Genomic DNA, 17,629 nt, shown 5'->3' on the forward strand with positions numbered 1-17,629 from the left:
TTAAATGTGACATCAACTCTGGGGACCTTTACAAGAAAGGCCTACAAGAAAGGAATTGTAGGATATGTTAAGGCCACCGCACACCTTACGACTGTTCGCGATCCGATTTTGGAACAAATCGCATTTTGCTCTTTCTCTGAAAATGTGAATGGTACATATCATTTTATTTGAGGTTAAAATTAATTGAAAGAATATTAATATAACCATTTTGAAAGATTGCAAGCCTTTATTTTGGAGTAAAGGCCAAATTAGTTTCAAATCGTAGGCAATCGTACGACTGCTATGACGTCATTAAGACTAGATATTAAATTCGCTTTTATTCTATTAATAGCATAGTCACAGATTTGAACATAGGTATTCGTACGATGATTTAGAACATTACGCAGTAAGATATTCCAAGTCTCAATATTAGCATCGAATTCTACTACATTTTATTCTGAAATCGGGTAACAGACCAATCATAAGGTGTGCGGTCGCCTTTAGTCAACAAAGACTGTTTCATCCAACAGTTACCATAGTAACAAACACCTGACGTATATGTATTACTATCAAGTCTGATTATACTATGCATCTCTATATCTTCCTCGTTTATTCCAGCTTACCAAAAGTCAGTGGGTTCACTTGAAACCCATCTGACTGGCATGCAGAAGGCAAGACTTAACAAATACCAGTTACAAATTTATCATACCATTATGTTTGTGTTTGAGGTCATTAACCCCATAGCAATAGTAATAATCCAACCAGTGCTGAGGCATATCATTATATGGTATCTTTACCATACCCAAGTAGGACGGGGTGGTTGCAAACATAAGGGCAACTACATGTATTCCCATTCATTACCAGGGGAGTATTTCATGAAGTGAAATGTCAGTGATTTCCACTAACTAATTAGCTCTCAGCCAATCAGATGCAAGGATTTCTAGTAGCTTATAACACCTGTCTGTGGTAATCACTTTTTTTTTTTCATGAAACACTGGTTTTAACATAAGATGTGATAACAGGTAATGTAATGTTACCTGATATCACAACCCTCATCTTCATCCTCTTCAAATAGGATTGAATCATTGGTCCGGGGGCCGTTTCATAAAGCTGTTCGTAAGTTAAGAGTGACTTTAAGAACAACAGGTGAATCTTTCTTACGCGCAAGACCATCACCAATTCAATATACCATTTACCACAGGAAGGGATCACCAGTCGTTCTTTAAGTCGCTCGTAACTTACGAACAGCTTTATGAAACATCCACCAGGTATTCTGAAGTCCGGCTTACATTAGGCCGTTGTCTACCTGTGTGCTGGTATTATGAAAGGCCGGAAATGTCAAAAATTTAGTAACATTGAATCTTTCTTATGATCATTCTGCTGTTCACTATGTAATCGTGGGGAAAAACTAATTCAGTTATAATTCTCAGACAGCTGTGAGTGACCTGAGTAAAAGATGAGCTGATAATCGAGCCTGTACTGTTGGAGATTTGTGTCACAAGTGGCTATCCATAGTTAAACCACAACTTCAGACCAGAGTTTGAATGAAACCAGAGTTCAGAACACGGGCCCATGAATCTAACAACTAATCCAACGTGGGCTGCAGCAATCTGAGTCTACTACGGTAAAACCTGTATATGAAGACTATCCAGGAAAGCAAAGAAAAGTGGTCTTTATGGACAGATTGGCCCATATTCTCTAAAAAGGTTTCCATCGTACCATGATACAAAACCATGGAATATGCATATTTTTGTGCATAACAACGCTTATTTCATCGCGTACATTTAGAAAAGTCCAATTATAAATGCTCGCTTTTGTCCAGGGACGCCTAATTGAAGCGCCATAATATGTGGAATCTGCATAAACAATGGTTTTGTACCATGGTACAACTGATACCTCTGTTGAGAATACGGCCATAGTCTTTATTGACATGTACCTGTAATACACGTTTCAATGAGGAAAATATTCAATGGAAACCATACTTGTGGTCTTTATGAACAGGTTGCCCTTCTATACAAGTCGTTACTAAGGGTTCGACTGTATTACATAACAACTCTACCTCTACATCATCATCCACTCTTGTTATACCCTGGTAGGAGCGGGGTCGTTGGAACCAATAATCCCCCGTGTTCTAAGCTGATGATCCCCTAATCCCAGGTCCCCCTCCAGTACCCCCTCATCATCCAGCGTCCGGGGGTCCTGGTCGTCCCCTGGCCCGTTGCTTGCACCGTTGGTATCTGGCATGATGTTGACGTCATCGTCCAGGATGAAATCGTCATCGCTTTCGTCGTTGATGCTCGGGTTATCGTCCTGTTATACAACAGAATTTAGAATTTTCCAAGATGAAATTCTAATGTTTTATTTAGGGCAATATCATTCATAATAAATAGTTAATGAGAAGTGAGAAACGGGGTATTTATTTTCAATTATTTATATACCTTTGTTAAATATCCAGGCAAGATTATAACAAAGTACAATAGAAACATCACACTGACACAAAAAAAAAGAAATAGGAGGAAATTTAGCACCAGCAAATGCCTCATAATCAACTTTTCTGCCAAGGGGTTCTCCACACTGACTAGTGCACATATCAAATAATATAAACAGATTGCATATAACACTTGTTTTCAAAATGAAGAAGAACACCTGAAATTTAGGATTATGTAAATGAATGACTGTAAATCGCATGGCAAAGTTGGAAAAAAATGACTGGGAGTCCCAGTTTCCTTTTTGTGGGACACACTGGATGGTCATGAAGCTTACGAACCTGTACTGTTAAACATTCTGCAAGAGGCAAGCAGCATGATGGCACATTTTCTCTCAGATCAGCACCCTTCTTTGTGAAGATTGGTTTTAAATACCTGATAATTGAAGGATGAGAGAACGACAAAAACACTAATCAAGCAATTGAGTTTATGCTTCAATAACTTGAGAATACCTGCAATTTAGGGGCATTCAAAGTTTATTTACACAAGTTCATTAAAGGGAAATATGATTTCCCTGGCCAATTTCCAAAATAATAAATCTGCTCAGTCGACTTGCACTTTGCATATTACATCCCAGCTGAAGATGTTATGCAGTTGCCCGCCAGAACCCGAACTGGAACTCAAAGGAGCATAATTGATTAAAGAAACCACTGTGATATTGTTTTTTTATAATGAAACAAACAAAATAAATAGGATTATTAAAAAACAAAGTTCTGAAAATCTATTATTTCATGGCAAACCAATACAATGTAGAAACAAATAATTGATGAATGTTGTATTTGTAAAATACATTCAGAACAATAATAGCAATCATTACAGTTTGCGAATAAAAACAGTCAACTTCATAAATATTTTCTTTACCTCTGCATACTTCATTGTATAAAGTTACTGTCATTTTATTTTAAATTAAATTACTGTTATGTGAAATCTTGGTTAAATGCTCACAAAACATGAAATTAAACATACAATGTGGCAAATTTTGTAATGCTGCATTTAACCATGAACACTCAATGCCTACCAAATAAAGCTTGATCCAAAATAGTTGGACTTGTGATAACATTCATACCTAAAATGCAATCTCTCAAAGTCTCAAATACAACAGTTTTATTTCATGATTTATGCAGCTTTACTGCGTAGAGCTTCATAATGCACTGTGGGTTTTCAAATGCATTTTGATTATAAAAACTGGAGTCTTATTATTAACTCACCTATAATCAAAGTCGTACCACTTTCTAACGACCCACGCCTGCTGTTTTCTTCTCTTTAGTCGACTCTCCTGTTCTGAAATCTGGGAATAAGCCATGGACTAATTTATATCAAACCAACTCAACATAGGACAGTATTGGGACATCAAGTTAGGTTATGGGGGCGTTTTAAGACGAAGGGGCAGTCATTTTATGATAAAAAGGCATTCATTTCACAATTAGGGGCATTCATTTTAGAGGTTAAGGGGTGGTTATTGGGGGTACATGGGCAGTTAGTGGGAAAGGGGCAGTTATTTTAGGGTCAAGGGCACTCATTTTAGGGTAAAGAAAAAGTCATTTTATGGTCAGGGTGCATTTCAATTTAGGGTATGTGGTTATTTATGATGTGGGGACAACATTCATTAAGGGTATAATCCATTCAAGATAGATATGGATCAGGATAAGCATTGAAAAAAGGGGGTGTGGCCATATAGGGATGGAGCAGGGAGGAGTTTGAGGATTAGGAAGTGAAAAGGTAGCAAAGGATGAAAGTTCAAGATAAGAAAAGGGATAGTAGGGAAGGGGAGGGACATGAGAGAGGGGAGGGAAAGAGAGGGGAGGGAAGATGAATTCCAAGAGAAAGTAAAAATTGAACAGGAACAGTGAGTAAATCAGACGTGAATATGTATGGTTAAGATTCCAAGGAGGGAGTGGAGGTGCAATAGATGGGGTAAAGGGTGAAACGAGAGTGTGTTGGGGGAAAGGAAGTAGGGGATGGTTGGAGTATGTGTTGTTGGAAGCAACGTGAAAGGGGAAGAGTTAGAGCAGAAGCAGAAAAAGTGAGGGAAGAGTTAAGTGAATTATCAGGAGTAGGGGGTGGTGAGAAAAGAAGGGGATTAGAGTTAAGTAAGAAATGAATTATGAGCAATGAAAGTGGGAGGGAAGTGATGTGAAAGAGGTGAAGAGAGAATGGGAAATGGAAAGAGAACATATATTTGGGAGGAAACAAAGCACAATATAAAGGAAGAGTTGATGAAACAGGCGAGGAGAATAGGGATGAGAGGAAGAAACATGAAAGAGGAAGAAATGGGGGAAAACATGTAGAAGAGAAAATTGAAGAGGGAGGGGAGGAGAAGGAGGAGACAAAAGATGAGAAAGAAAGTAAAGATGGAAAACATGACAAAGGAAAAACAATGAAAATAAAGAAAAAAACAAAAACAAAGAAAACAAAGAGAAAGAACAGAAAAAATAGGAGGAATAAAAGGATTTAGAAGGGTGGTGGTTGTGTTCAAGCATTAAGAAATATTAGGTAATCAAGGCAAAGGTATATCAACAAAGTTTTGCCATTTTGAATATTGGTTAAATACAAAGGAATGAGATAAAGGTCAAAGATTTGGTCAAATAATGGAATGATTGTAAAACAAGTAGGAGATACGAGATAAGTATAGGGTCAATGATATGGGATGTTATGTGATGCATGCAAGAATCCAGGCATTCATTCGCATAATCAAGATCGTTATTCATCGGTAAAAGGAAAAAGAATTGTAGCATGCAATGCAGGTTTTATGGTATTATTTTTAAGTACAAAAAGACAATATAATTCCCCAATTCCATAAAAAGACAAAACATAAAAAAGCAACAAAAAAAATTACATAAAATATAGAAATTAATTTTTTTTAAACTTGCAAAACATTTGTCAAAATACCAATCCAGCAGGCAATGCAAAATAGTAAAGCACAAAATGCAAAATCAAATAAAACAAAAAAAGGAAACATCAAAAGATGTTAAGAAAAGGGAAAAAAACACAATAAAATTCACGAGCAAGAAGGAAATAAGAGAGAAAGAAAAGAATTGTTTAAAAAGCAATATCAAGCAGCCCATTCAGAGAAAAACAGGAAAATTAAACCAAAAATAATTGAGAGATAGAGAGAAAGAGAGAAAGGGACAAACAGAGAGAGAGAAGGAAAGAAAAGAAAAAAGATCATTAAATACTCAGTAATATAACAACTCGTCCACAAAACAAGCTTAGTGCATTTATAGATGGTAAAATACTAAATTCAACCATAGAATTTTATCTCTCAGGAAAAAGTTTTGCACCAAAACAAGAAAATGCTTGAAATGCACAGAATTGCAACACCACTTAAAAAAAAAATTCAGACACAATAAAAATATAGCCAGGTGTTATACTTTGAAAGTAAATAATCATACTATAAAACACACAGCACCATGAAAAGTCAAACAAATTGTTTCAATAGTTTCTGCATGAAGAAGTACATGTAGTAAACTTGGAACAGACATTAAAAAAAAGAGCCAAGCACAATTTTCAACATTTTAGAATGAAAATTTACAAGATAACGTACTCAAATCAAACATTTATTTATGTAAATTTTATAGCCCAATTTAGATTACCGTATACTCAGATTGAAATTTATCTGGAATATGCATTGGTAGTATAATTCGATTTCCGTAATTCCCACAAGACACATATTATCACAAACACATTGGAGAAATTATGATCATCATAGTATTTTGAAGGACAATAACAATTTATTCCTTACAAATAGAAATGGTTGGAAAATCAAAGTCCTATACAATCAGTTTCTATTCATCGCAAATACCAGGATAATTAAAGTGCCCTTTGAAATACTCACCGATCCCGCATGGAAAGCATTTTGGTTAGTATCATCGTCCGAGACCCCGACGCGGATCTTAAGCCAGGCCAACATCTGAGTGGTCAGCCCTCCGCAGAACACGACCGTCACCAGAACGATGATGAGTGTGGTCGTTAAGATTAGTTCCTGCCCATAGGTTGCCTTGTTACGAATTGCTAATGCAAAAGCAATGGCCCCACGAAGACCTGAAACAAAACAGATCCATGTGTAACTTCTGATGGTTTCCATGACGAAGAATGAGTGTACAGTTTTCATACTACAACCATGTATTCTTTTTGGGGCGTGTGTTGGTTCTGAAAAGGACCACCCAAACTCTACATTTTGACAAGTGTGTTCTTGTTGTCTTGACGACATATATCAAAGGCCCTAGGTTTCAGTTGTTCACTGTTCGCACTGAAGAAAGTATTTATTCAAATCCCTGTAAACTTCCCAAACCCACAACAAAAATCACAGAAATATTTATGTAAATAGATATGGTAAAAGCAATGCGTGCTGTCTTAATCAGCTGCAGTAAAAGAAGATATGTGAACTGAATACTCTGGGCGAATCTTTGGTTAAGATATGGTGGTCCACAGAATAAGCCTCTGGATTTTGAAGCACAAGGTACCAGGTTCAAATCTAGACAAGACATATAGGCCTATCTACATTTGCCACACTTGACCCAGGTGAGGTAAATGGGTATCTATCTGTAATTCATTTTTTATAATGCTAACACATTGTAAAAGGTTAAAGGGCTATTAAAAGCTATGGTAATAATATCAAAAGACCATTGGAAGAACAGAGGGATGTTAGATGATAATATACTATGCACCATACAAGAATATTATAATTATTATCATTATGAGGATTCGTACCTGAGAAGAATAGCATATGCTGTACATTCCACGGAATCTTCTCTTTCCTTCCAAGATTAAGTAGAAATGAGAGTGGATAAATGTTCAGTAATCTCCCTACAATAATACCAAACTGACAAACGAAAACAAGGTTAAGAAAAATTCTTCAAGGTATTAACAATAATGAGATTTTCTCAAGAAATGACATCCAAAATTATTATTCATACACAATCGTATTTACTAATTTTCACAGAAGAATCACTGCCAGAAAAGGGGAAAATGGCAGATTTTTGACTTAGTAGTTGAAATGATTCCCTCAAAACTAACAATGATAATAATTATAATAAAAGTCAGTTCTTAGAAAAGCATATCTTTATGTGTGTGGAAGGTTTGTTTTGATCATCTGTGGGGCTAATACAAGTGCTTGTTTAAACATATGCTATTAAAATAAAATAGATTTCAATCTGTCAAAGTTATCGATCTGATCTCTTAAGGTGAAATCTTCCCAAAAGATCTATCACCAGAAAGTCTTGGATTTTGCACATATTTCAGAGAGAAGATCCAATGTTTGTAAATGAAGATTTTGACTGGGTTGATATTTATGAATGAGATTGACAAGGGGCAATCCTATTAATCAAGTGTATTGTTTAAAAAAAAACCTTATAATTGTGGTAACTTAACCTATATTAATGTTAATGCAATACCAATATCAGTGATATTCTGAAAGCTTAATGGTTGAATTTTGAACTTTAAGCTTACTATAATCAGCAACATGCCCACTTGTTTTGTGAAATGATGTCATAAGAACAAGCAATTTTCAATGACATTTGTAACCTTTGACTTTTTGACACCCCAGTCTGATAAGATCATCAGGGGCCCGCAACACAAACATTAGCGATTAATCGTACGCTTGATTTTCACGATTAATTGTACAGGGGGGGGGGGGGGGGCTGACCATGCAAAAAATTACAATTATATGGTAATTTTTACGTTTTTGTACACGGTTTTGGAATACTTCCGTGGCCCCTGCATTGTAGCCAATGCAGTCAAGAATAGCTTTGTGTTACAGGTCAAAGATCATCATATGCAATAGGAGCCTAGTTTGAATTTAATCCCTAACAAGTTCATCTTAAAGTGAAAAGCGAATTCAGTGATGAAGCCTTGATAATCTACTTTATACATGTGGGTTGTGAATGACCACAAAAAACATTAGCTGGAATTGTAAAAGCTCCTATGAATAAGTACACAAAACGCTAAAAATAAGCCTTTTTTTTAATAGCTGAAATCAGCTAAAAAACTGAACTCTCACACCCATGTATATTGAAAAGGATACAAATGCTGATCCCATAAAGCCCACACTAAACTGCTTATTAGAATGATTGAAGACTGAGAGTCCCATATAGGAGAAGATGAAACTTTCTGCTAAGAAATTCAGCAACTCAAACGTCTGCAAAGGAGAAAGACAGATTAACATATTAGTGGCTATATAACTCTTTTGTTCAGTGAGTAAAAGGGCAAATATGATGGCAAAAAACAATACCAGTAAAATTGTCCTTTATGCAGCTTATATTGTAAATGTTCTGGATGGTATAAAGGTGCGCTTGATATGGCCTGTCCTTTAGCCAAATTTGGCATTTTTTTATCATCAAATTTCTACAAAAAAAATTTGGTGATTTTGTAATTTTGAAGACATCACCAGAACAGGCTTTCAATACTCAGAAAATGTATTAAAAAAATGAAGACAATATTTTTTTATAATATCAGCCATAATTGCCCTTTTACTTGCCAAACATCGACTTGTTCATTGAATTTTCTATTTCAAACAAACATCTATTAGAAGTCCAACTATTTTCACAGCAATGGCAGGTAAAATATTCATACTTGAGGAATGCAGTATGATTACTATGTAATTTACTCCTACTTTCTGTTTTGTTGTTGGACCTTAACAGGGGAGCGTTTCATGAAAGGACTTGTCGGATGTTTTATCTGACAGTTGCCATAATAATACTGCTCCTCAGCCAATCATAATCAAGGAAAGCTGTCAGATCTGACAACTTGTTGAATGGAAATGTTAATGAAACACTCCCCATATATGATGCTTATACATTCATTTAAAAAGTCCGCACAATCTTCATGTTTACAAAAAGACAGTACATACTCCAATATAAGGAATAGGAATATTGATGGCTTTCTACATTTGAGATTGATAGAATTAATCACATTTAACATCAAACATAACTTCATTAAATTTTTCAACCACGCCTACTGGAAGTACATGCATGTGATTTCTGTATAAAAACCTATAATAATCCAAGAAATCACTAAATTATTTGATTAATTTGTCAACTTACAGATTAACATTTTATTTGAATTCATAAATGTACATTACCTCCTTGGTTCTCCTCTTTGATTCTTCTGATAAATTATTGTAAGTATAGTGAGCTTGTGTCACTCCACAGAACAAAACAGCAACAATACCTGAATAAGAAATAAAAAAAGAAACATTCAGTGAGTTATTTAATAAACTGAACTAGAGTAGTCACAGCAAACAATGACTGAATTACAGTTATAATACATTTTTGGTTCACATTTTAGCACTTCATGTTTAAAATTTCAATGATTTCATATGCCCTTTCAAAAAATCAATATTTGTTTTTATATACCTTGCTTAAGTTTGTTACATTGATTATGTACACAAAGTGAAAGCAAATAGTTTAACTAGAAAAACATTTGCCATGAAATGATGAAATAGTTCATTTTCCTTGCTGATGTCATTGATGTTCCTTCAATGTGAATAGTTTTAACCAGATCCTCGAGCATCATTGTATATTTGTTACTATTTACCTGTTAATTGTGCAGCTTCAGCCATGAGATAGCAACTATATGACATGAGAGTGAATATAGCTGTTTCAAGTAGCGGGTGATCTCTCAAACGAGTAAATTTCGTAATCTGTCAATGTAAATTGGTTAAGGATTACAATTACTGTCAAATATTCACATCTCAAAGTTGTTTACTAGTAATCATTATTTTTAAATTCATTCAATCCATAGAAAATAGATTTGAAGTCAGTGATTTTCCTGCCATTCTTTTTAATGGCCCTCATCTACATTAGGTAGTATAAGAGCCTGTGTACATTTCAAATTTATTTTAACTTTTTTTCATTTCAAATGATATTTAAAAAAAAATAGCTTAGAATTTTTTTTTTCTCTCTCTCTGCATCATTCTCTCGTAGTTTAATTTTTGCAACCTGCAATTCAACATATATCAAGGAGAACAAAAGGCAATGAACTGTTTTCAACTTTCAAACCATATGGAAATATGATAATAAATCACTGCTGACAAAAATTATGTTATCGAAATCATCTCATAACTTATAACTTAATAACAAACAAATACAAACACCGTAATCAGTGCATAGTCAAGAAATAGAAATTGGGGTTTATTTAGGCAGTCACGTATTCTTGGATTTGCATGTTAAAAGGATACAATTGCTGTAATGATGCCCATGGCGGCGCCCATGGCAAACGAACCCATGAAAATTCCTGCGAAGAGGCCGAGTGACTTGAAGAAACCACCTGCACTGAAAGCTGTATCTGAGAACTCTTCTACTGTCCTGTGGATTAGATGAAAGAATGAGATATTTGACGTCCATGACCTTTGACCCCCCCCCCCCTTCTCCACCCTCAAAATAAATTCACTATCCTTCAGTCATACTAACAAGACAGATCCCAAACTTTCTGATGGTATGTCATTTGTAAGAGCATTTATTGGTTTGGCCAATGTATATCACTACTACATTCAATATTACTTTTCTGTTGGTCGTGTTAGAATCTATGCAAACACAATTTAAAGCTCTTCACAATTTATATTGAGTTCAGTATGATGAAATGGTGAAAGATTTGTATATTGCACTTGCACCACAATCCAAATAATGGTAATTTGCAACAGTTATATACCGTTGCTCACTTTGTAATAAAATTTTGAAGTAATTCAAATGATTTGAATTTTGCTTTGTTGTTATTTTCACTCTTTATACTCCACTGAGGAGAGAACATTGGTAAGTTTAACAAATCACAAATGGATCATCCTGATGTTGTAGCCGAGTGCCTTCAAACTGGAGGGTCTAGGCATTGACACTATTAAAGACAACACCGTTCAAGACAAGTCCTAGGACAGTGACTCCTGTGACTGTAGCGGTGTTAAAGGCCACTGTGAATGCAGTACAAGTATGATTATTTGAAACAGACAGAGGCCCGTATTCTGAAGTCGGGTTTAAGTTAAACTTGGGTTTAAAGTTGTGGTTTGAGTATGGATAGCCAATTTTTACATAAATCACTGAGAGTAGAGATGTCATATTTCAGCTCATTTGGCTCTCAAATAATTCAAAATTGTCTAGGAAGTAGAAATAGGTGATTGTCTTCACCATCGATGAATCAGGAAAGAGCACAGTAAACATAAGTGTCAGGAAAGAAATTTAATTATAGAGTATTTCAGTTGAGTTCAGACATGTGTTTAAAATATTTACTTGGTCCAGCTTATGGTAGGCCTATAGACAATTGTATATGTACATATGTTTTGAATGTTTCAAAAGCAAGCGTTGGGAACGTTTGATACCCCCCCCCCCTAGAGTCCAAGATCAGGTGGATGTCATATTTTGTTCAAGTGTTAGACATATTTCGTACTAGCTAAGCATCTTCATACAGGTGTCATAAATAGTTAATACTGTGCTTTAGCATTGAAGAATGTAGATGTACAGATGCACAGGAAGTCTTTTTGTTATTAAGAATGTGTTGCTTTATGCACTCATCTGCTATAAAAATTCTTTGAATTACGTTATAGAAATTTTACAGTTATTCCTAGTAACGGTAGGGTATATTAGGAGGTTAGTTTCAATAATTCAAGGAGAACCACCTAAGCTAGAATAGACTACAGACGTTCGTATAGGCAGTCTAAGTTATAACTGAAGGGACTACGTCGGTGACGAGATAACGACCCCAGCTGCCACCGGTTCTCCACCGACATGTTTTCGTCAAAACTCATGTCATCATTGGGGGCTCGATCTCGTCCACTAATTCGTTGAAGCCACATCTCTGATCTGGGGGTTACTCATCAAAGGGGCAACACAGTCTGCGGAGGCCGAGGCCGAGTGGAAGAGACATCGCTAGCTGCGGAGGCCAGGAACTGGACCGACCACCAGGGCCGAGTGGGGCATGTCAGGCCAGATGAGACGATGGGGGCTAGAGTCAACGATTACCGTTAAGTTAAGTTGTATTTTGTTTTATCCATGTACATTTTCATGTACAAATTATTGTAAAACCATCAAAAGAGAACATCAGAAAGATTGAAGAGATATGATTAAATCTTTTTAATAACTGTATTTATCAGTTTCACGTATTCTTTTTTGGTGTCAAGCAGCAGTAAGTAAATAATTAAAAAAAAGTCACTTCCCACGTGACAATTTGGAGGTCCCACCGAGACACTGCTGCTTGAAATAATTCAAAATTATTTAGGAAAGAAATTAATCTGTGGTCATCTTTCCAAATGGATACTTTATTGATGGTCTATTGGTAATAGCTCTTAAAAGTATTTCTCCCCAAGGTGTGCATTGAAGCCTTGGTACTAATCATACTTGCTATGCTTGAATTTACATTTGGATAGTACGATGAATTATTGTGGGAAATTTTCAGTGAGAAAATATACTTCATACCTTTTTTCGGCCGGGTAAACAGCATTTAGGGAAAGCAGGCCCTGTTTTAATGCTATGGTATATAGTGGGCTGTTGGTCGTTAGGATAAAGGATATGTCGGGAAGAACTGTTTGTTCTTAATTCACATAATTACTGTCTATTCTTACGGGTAACTCGTTGGCAGGGTAGCAAGTATTGTATGTTACAGACTGTGAATTTGTATGTGTGAAGTGGGCTTTGTTGTTCGCATGGTTGAATAATTGTATGCTCGTGGAGATACGATTTCTAGTGCGGTGCTTGTACTAGGGTTCGGCATTTGGTTGCCAGGTTAAAGCTATTGTTGCTTTGTTTTGCGGACGCCTTTCACAATTCAAGTCTGGTTGCTAGGTTTTTGGAATTCATTCAATATGGCTAGCATAGAGAAAATGAAGGAGTTTTCTACTTTAGGTAGGGAGATGGGACTTAGTGGTGGCGAATTGAGTAGTTTTGTCACAGATTCGATGGAACGTGAACGAGAACGTGAAAAGGAAGTTCATGAATTGCGCTTGGCCCAAATTAAAATTGAACAGGCAAAATTAGAGGAACGCCCTCTTGAGTTCAGTGGGATTAAGTTGAAGGTAGGAAAGTTTGACGAATCAACTGACAGTTTTGATTCTTACATAACAAAGTTTGAATTGTTAATGGATAGTCAGAACGTACCAAAACAAGTTAGGTGCTTGCATTTAATTTCAAATCTGACTGGAAAATCGCTGGATGTAGTGAATAGAATGAATAGCACTGATCGCACCGATTATGATAGGGTAAAGCGTGAGCTTATGGAATATTTCCATCTTACTGAGAATGGTTATAGGAAGAAATTCAGGTCAGTAAGACCAAATAGGGAAGAGCGCCCAAAACAGTTTGCTGTTAGGATGAAAGGGTACTTTGATAAGTGGTTGGATTTGTCTGGTGTTAGTGATTACGATTCCCTGGTCGATTTGGTTGTTAGGGAGCAATTTTTGGATTGTTGTCCCAGAGAGATAATTGGATTCTTGAAGGAGAGGAATTGTCGGAAGTTGCATGAGATGGTTGAATGTGCTGAGATATATGTGCATGCGCATGGATTGCATACTTTCATTGGTCATAGAAATGATAAATTCAATCCTAAGAATCAGAACCAAAGACGGAATCAAAATCAGAAACAGAAATTAAGTCAGATCCATAACACTAAATCAGTATTAGGTCCACAGGCAGATAGGAAGCCCAAGTATGCTAGTTCAACGAAAAATAGCACAAAACCTAGCTATGGTAATAGCGGTACAAAGAATGGATGTTATATGTGTGGTAGTCCGAATCATTTGAAATGGAATTGTCCAATGAAGCCCATAGTTCATTCAGCTCAGGCTATGAGTGTGGAGGACACTCCACTGGATAGTGTTAGGTCAGAAAATTCGGGTTTACATTTGAATAGGAATGAGAATTTTATGTCAATAGGAACTTTGCGTTCAGACGATAGGGCTAGTAGTCAGTCAAAATCCACTGGATTTGTTGAAAGTTCAGCTGGATGTGTTCTCATAGGCAATCCAATGATTACAGTTCCGTCAGAAAGTGAGAGTGTTGAAACGCTTGGTATGGCATACGATGAGGTTGGTGCAATGATTGATGATATGCCAGTTGTTTCGGGTAGGTTGTTACCCAAGAACAAGCCTGTTTCCGTGCTGAAGGATTCTGGGAGTAGTACAAGTGTAGTGAGAACGAGTTTAGTATTAGACAATCAGTTCACGGGAGTGATTCAGTTAGTTAGGCTGATAGATGGTACTCTGAGACGTTTTCCTAGGGCAAATATCATGCTAGATAGTCCCTATTTCATTGGAGAAATCAATGCCTTGTGTATGCCCAATTGTTTGTGTGACGTCATTATTGGCAATGATGTGAAGGGGGCACGTGAGCCCAAGGATCCTGACCTGCAATGGGTGCCTAGTATAGTTCAAAAGGCGAATAGTTCCGATGTTGATGATCGGGTATCCGAAGTTGATATGCAAAGTTCGGAAGTTGTGTCGAGTTCGGAAGATAATGTTCGGGTTTCCAAAATGGATGAGTCTGTTACGAAAGTGGATGAGGTTTTGGATGATGTGCCTTCATGTGTGGATGAGGCGATGGCTGTTGAAACTAGAGCACAAAAGCAAAGTCAATCTAAACCTAAACAAGATTTGAAAGTAAGAGACTCGGGAGTAAAAGTGAAGTCGGAGGACTTTTTGCGAGAGCAAAAGGATGATTTGTCACTTAAGCCTTTGTGGAACAAGGTGAATGATATCGAGACTAAATCGAGATTCTTGTTCATGTCAGAGAAGAATTGTCTTTATCGACAAGAAAGGGATATGAGAAATCCAAGTGTTGGTGTTGGTCCCAAGTTAGTGGTTGTTCCAAAGACACACAGGTCTGAGATTATGCGAATTGCCCATGATTCATTGTTTGGTGGACATCTCGGCATTAACAATACATTGTCAAAGGTTAAAGCCCAGTTTTATTGGCCAAGTATGTATGAGGATGTTGCCAATTTCTGCCGATCATGTGACGTGTGTCAGAAGACTGTTAGTAAAGGGAGAGTCCCCAAAACGACTCTCGGTAAGTTACCGATAGTTGGCGTCCCATTTCAACGAATTGCGATAGATTTAATGGGTCCATTCATTCCATCTGCAAGAGGACATACTCACATCTTAACGATAGTAGACTATGCGACTAGATATGTAGAAGCTATACCATTGAAATCAATATCGACTGTAGATGTAGCTGAGGCATTAGTCACTGTGTATAGTAGGGTAGGTGTTCCTTGTGAAGTAATGTCAGACTTAGGTACACAATTTGTATCTGATTTAATGAGGAAGGTGTCACAGTTGTTATCAGTCAAACAAATAACAAGCTCTAGATACCATCCGATGTGTAATGGCCTTGTAGAGAGGTACAATGGAGTAATTAAGACAGCTTTGAGGCGTCTTTGTTCTGAGGAGCCACGTCAGTGGGACAGGTACTTACCTGCTTTGTTGTTTGCTCTGCGAGAAGCACCCAGTTCGAGCCTGGGGTTTTCTCCATTTGAATTACTCTATGGTAGACATGTGAGAGGTCCAATGGATATTTTGAGAGAATTATGGACGAATGAGAGTATTGACGCAGAGTTAGGTAACGAGTATGAATACGTAATTGACTTAAGGAAGCGGTTGGTCGAGTCTTGGCAATTGGCGCAAGACACTTTGAAATCCTCCGCAAAGAGGTACAAAGGTTATTATGATCGAAATGCGAAGAAAAGGAAGTTGATTGTTGGTGATGAGGTCTTGATACTTTTACCTACTGTTCATAACAAGTTACTAGTGGAATGGCAAGGACCATTTAAGGTTGTTGGTACCAAGTTTGACTATGATTATGTTGTCGACGTCAATGGTGTGAGGAAGACATATCATATCAATCTTCTCAGGCGATATGTTCGTAGGGAAGAAGAGGTGGCTGCTAGCTGTTTTGATGTTGGTACTTTCAATGTTAAGGATAAAGAAGAGGGAGAGATGATAGATGAGTGTATTGCCGGAGATGCGCCTGATATGCCATGCTCATTACAAAAGGAGTTTGTGAGTCATGTTCATGTTGATGAAAGACTAGATAAGGATTGTAAGGATGAAGTTCGAGATTTGTTGTGTGAATACCAGGATGTATTCACGGATGTTCCCAAGAAAACTTCAGTGGCTGAATGTAAAATTCATTTGACAAGTAATGAACCTGTTCGTTCTCCCCCTTATAGGGTACCCCAAGCTGTAGAGGGTGAAATAAGGAAGGAGGTTGAGTCGATGTTGAAGTTAGGGGTTATTGAGCCTTCGGATTCGCCTTATGCGCATCCGATTGTGATGGTGAGGAAACCGGATGGTTCAAACCGGTTTTGCATAGATTTCCGGCGCCTTAATAAGATAACCGTGTTCGATCCCGAACCGATGCCTAATCAGCAAGGTCTATTCGCTTCTCTTGCGAAAAGCAAATATTTCAGTAAAATAGATCTCACTAAAGGGTATTGGCAGATTCCCATGAAAGAGTCAGATAAGGCTAAGACTGCATTTCTCACCCCCATCGGTCAATATCAGTTTAAATACATGCCTTTTGGGTTAGTCACTGCTGGAGCTCAGTTTACTAGGATGATGAGGATAGTTCTGAAAGACATTCCCAATGTAGTTAACTACATAGATGACATATTAGTATATACAGAGACCTGGGAAGAGCATGTCGAAACAGTAGAGAAAGTCTTGTGTAAGTTAAGAGAAGCCAATCTGGCTGCACGTCCCTCTAAGTGTTTTATAGGGTTTAGTTCGATAGACTTCCTAGGACACGAGTTAGGAGATGGGGCGATTCATACTAGTAGTAGGCTTACACAGAAAGTGATCGAAACCCCAAGACCAGAAAATAAGAAACAAGTCCGTTCGTTTCTTGGTCTGACCGGATACTATAGGGATTATATTCCCGGGTATGCCGATTTAGCATTGCCTCTTACTAACCTAACACGTAAGGGTAGCCCAGGGAAGGTTAAGTGGGGTATGGAAGAGGAAGAAGCTTTCCATAAGCTTAAGGATTGTCTAACAAAACCCCCTGTATTGAAACTCCCAGACTTTGACAAGATGTTTATCTTAAAGGTAGACGCGTCAGACACAGGGTTAGGGGCGGTGCTCATGCAGGAAAGTGACGGGGAAGAATTCCCAATTGCTTATGGTAGTAAGAAATTATTGCCAAGGGAAACAAGGTACTCCACGATAGAAAAGGAGTGCTTGGCCATTGTGT

At 37.2% G+C, this 17,629-nt stretch overlaps 1 protein-coding gene across 1 annotated transcript; it reads right to left on the reverse strand.

The window, feature by feature from the left end:
* Positions 1 to 1,975: 1,975 nt before the first annotated feature.
* Positions 1,976 to 12,177, reverse strand: LOC129279175 (sodium/hydrogen exchanger 6-like). The gene is made up of 10 exons (XM_064110992.1): positions 12,161 to 12,177; positions 10,642 to 10,768; positions 9,999 to 10,104; positions 9,544 to 9,632; positions 8,488 to 8,601; positions 7,176 to 7,287; positions 6,301 to 6,506; positions 3,674 to 3,771; positions 2,747 to 2,840; positions 1,976 to 2,289 (listed from the first exon to the last, which is right to left on the reverse strand). The coding sequence occupies exons 1-10, from the start codon at positions 12,175 to 12,177 to the stop codon at positions 2,062 to 2,064; spliced, it is 1,191 nt and encodes a 396-aa protein (XP_063967062.1). The 3' UTR covers positions 1,976 to 2,061.
* Between the last annotated feature and the right edge of the window lie 5,452 nt (positions 12,178 to 17,629).

Source organism: Lytechinus pictus, chromosome 16, assembly GCF_037042905.1.
Source record: "Lytechinus pictus isolate F3 Inbred chromosome 16, Lp3.0, whole genome shotgun sequence".
NCBI lineage: Eukaryota > Metazoa > Echinodermata > Echinoidea > Temnopleuroida > Toxopneustidae > Lytechinus > Lytechinus pictus.